At 30.4% G+C, this 2214-nt stretch overlaps 1 protein-coding gene across 1 annotated transcript in view; it reads left to right on the forward strand.

The window, feature by feature from the left end:
• LOC106457236 (very-long-chain 3-oxoacyl-CoA reductase-like) overlaps nucleotides 1-1711 on the forward strand; it is a 28564-nt gene extending 26853 nt beyond the window's left edge. Inside the window, exon 10 of the mRNA XM_013916631.1 lies at nucleotides 1508-1711. Within this exon, the coding sequence (XP_013772085.1) occupies nucleotides 1508-1711 (204 nt within the window). The remainder of the gene's footprint in view (nucleotides 1-1507) is intronic.
• The last annotated feature ends 503 nt before the right edge of the window (nucleotides 1712-2214 follow it).

The raw sequence follows: 2214 nt of genomic DNA on the forward strand, positions 1-2214 counted from the left end.
ATTACGAGTATTATAAGTAGGTATAATTCACTTAACAAGAAGTTAGCTAGCTTTGTACTTCGTTATTCACCAGCCACACACACTGAGTTTTCCACAGTTGAAGCTAGGTAATGTTTTCGTAAAAATACTAATGTCCGATGAAAATCCACTAAAGTTAAATGATTTGTAATGTTCGAATTTTGTAAATGTTCCTGGTCAAATATCTTAAGTTTTCCGATATAGTCTCCAAAGTTTATAGCACACTGACTATAGCAAATTAATAATGTATACTCTTTTTGGCGCGTCGCGTTGGTTATATTCATAGACATGTGGAGGTTTTCTAGAAAATTCAGATTTACGTAACAATACTGAGCTGCATTTAAGCGTTTACGTACGTACATATATTGTTGATTCTTACTCTCGAGGATCTTCTACAACTTCGGAGAATAGGCGGGTGTTTCGCAATACATATCTAACACTATTAGCTATTCGTGTTTTAAATATAAACTTAGCCCCCCAATAGCACAGCGGTATGTCTCCGGACTTACAACGCTAGAAACCGGGTTTCGATACCCGTGGTGGGCAGAGCACAGATAGCCCTTGTTTAGCTTTGTGCATAATTAAAAACAAACAAAATTAAAACAATATAAACTTATCTAAACAAACGTTGATATTAAAATAAATATACAGTAACAAATTCATTACAATAATTAGGAAAATAAAAAAAGTATAGCCAATTTCCATCATTTCCATGTTTCTATGCACACCAGAAACGATTATTACAATCATACTTTCACAGTTGACATTGAAATAACTACATATTTTAGAGACTGAATAAATATTCCTTAGACTTTTATTTATTTATTGTATGTGACGTTATTGTCACTGAGCGTAATTTGACTGTTAATTTACTTTGGAAATTACATTGCTGTTTAAAATCAATTGTGTTTCAAACTTCCGTTACCAGGGTTTGCGTTTTAATATTTAGTCAACTGTGGCTTTATCTGGTAATAAAAGTTTAATCCGAGTAATGTAAAGTAAGCAACTTTAATATGGAGTCCATCTCGTATACTTAAAATATTTTAATGTTTTACATACTTAACCTCACAGTACTAAACCTTTCTAAAGTTTCTATATTTTTGTTCTTGACCATATTTCCAGAAATTTGGGGAGCTTTGTATTTTGTTTTAACTGACGTCTATTATGCTAATCTAGTAATGGGATATTTCACGCTGTGATGTAATGTTTTATAAAGCTACTCTTCGTCACTTGTTAAATTTTTTTACAGCAATTTTTTTTCTACAAAACGTTAATTGATATAATTTAAATTGTTTTTGTTTACATAAGAAATAAATTTTCCAAAGGTACGCTAACTCCTGACTTCGGATCTATTCAAAGTATCAAATGTTGAGAATAATTTGAGTACTATACGATTGCTAGTTTTAGTTTGTTTTGCTGTCGTATTTTTCATACGTAGCATTTTACTTGTTTATTATGCCATGTTGTTATGCATTGTTTGTGTTTTTAGGGAATCTGGTACGAGTTTCTAGACTATTATATGCCAAGTTGGTTTAACATGATGGTTGCATGGAGACATACGTCGTTTCTTCGTAATCGCTTTTACAGAAAGAATGGTTTAGTGGATCCTATGATTGCGCACTACAACGAGCCACCAGTGCATTATTACATTTTTGACACATTAAACACTAACGGTTTGGAGTACACACAATAAAATAACAATTCGTATAATTTAATAACAAAATTATTTAGAAATATTACAAATAGCTCTGTTTCTAGTAATTGTAATTATTAACAAATTTAATATTCTTAATAATTTAAATTAAATGGGCCTAAAATTACCTTGCATAAAATGGAATGTAAGAATTTTGTTATGCAATACTAGTTGAAACAAAGTATTATTTCAAGCAACTAAGTTCTTAATCACAACTTTCAAATTTGGTCGACAGGAGGTGTCGCCCACTATAGTTGAAAATGATAGCTTTTATGAAGAAACGTAGGAAAGTATTAATATGAACGAATGTCGTATTAATGACTTTTTTTTTAAAGTTTAAGCTTAATATTACTAAGCAATCGTAACCTGCAAAATATGAATAAGCTTCTTTTTTTTAGCTTTGTCTTGTTCTTAATCTTTGATATTGTCACCTTAATGCACTTTATTTTTAAAATTAAGTTTATTTCATAGTTATCTTGCTGTCACGATAGTTATTGTATTAC

Source organism: Limulus polyphemus, unplaced genomic scaffold (assembly GCF_000517525.1).
Source record: "Limulus polyphemus unplaced genomic scaffold, Limulus_polyphemus-2.1.2 Scaffold306, whole genome shotgun sequence".
Taxonomy (NCBI): domain Eukaryota; kingdom Metazoa; phylum Arthropoda; class Merostomata; order Xiphosura; family Limulidae; genus Limulus; species Limulus polyphemus.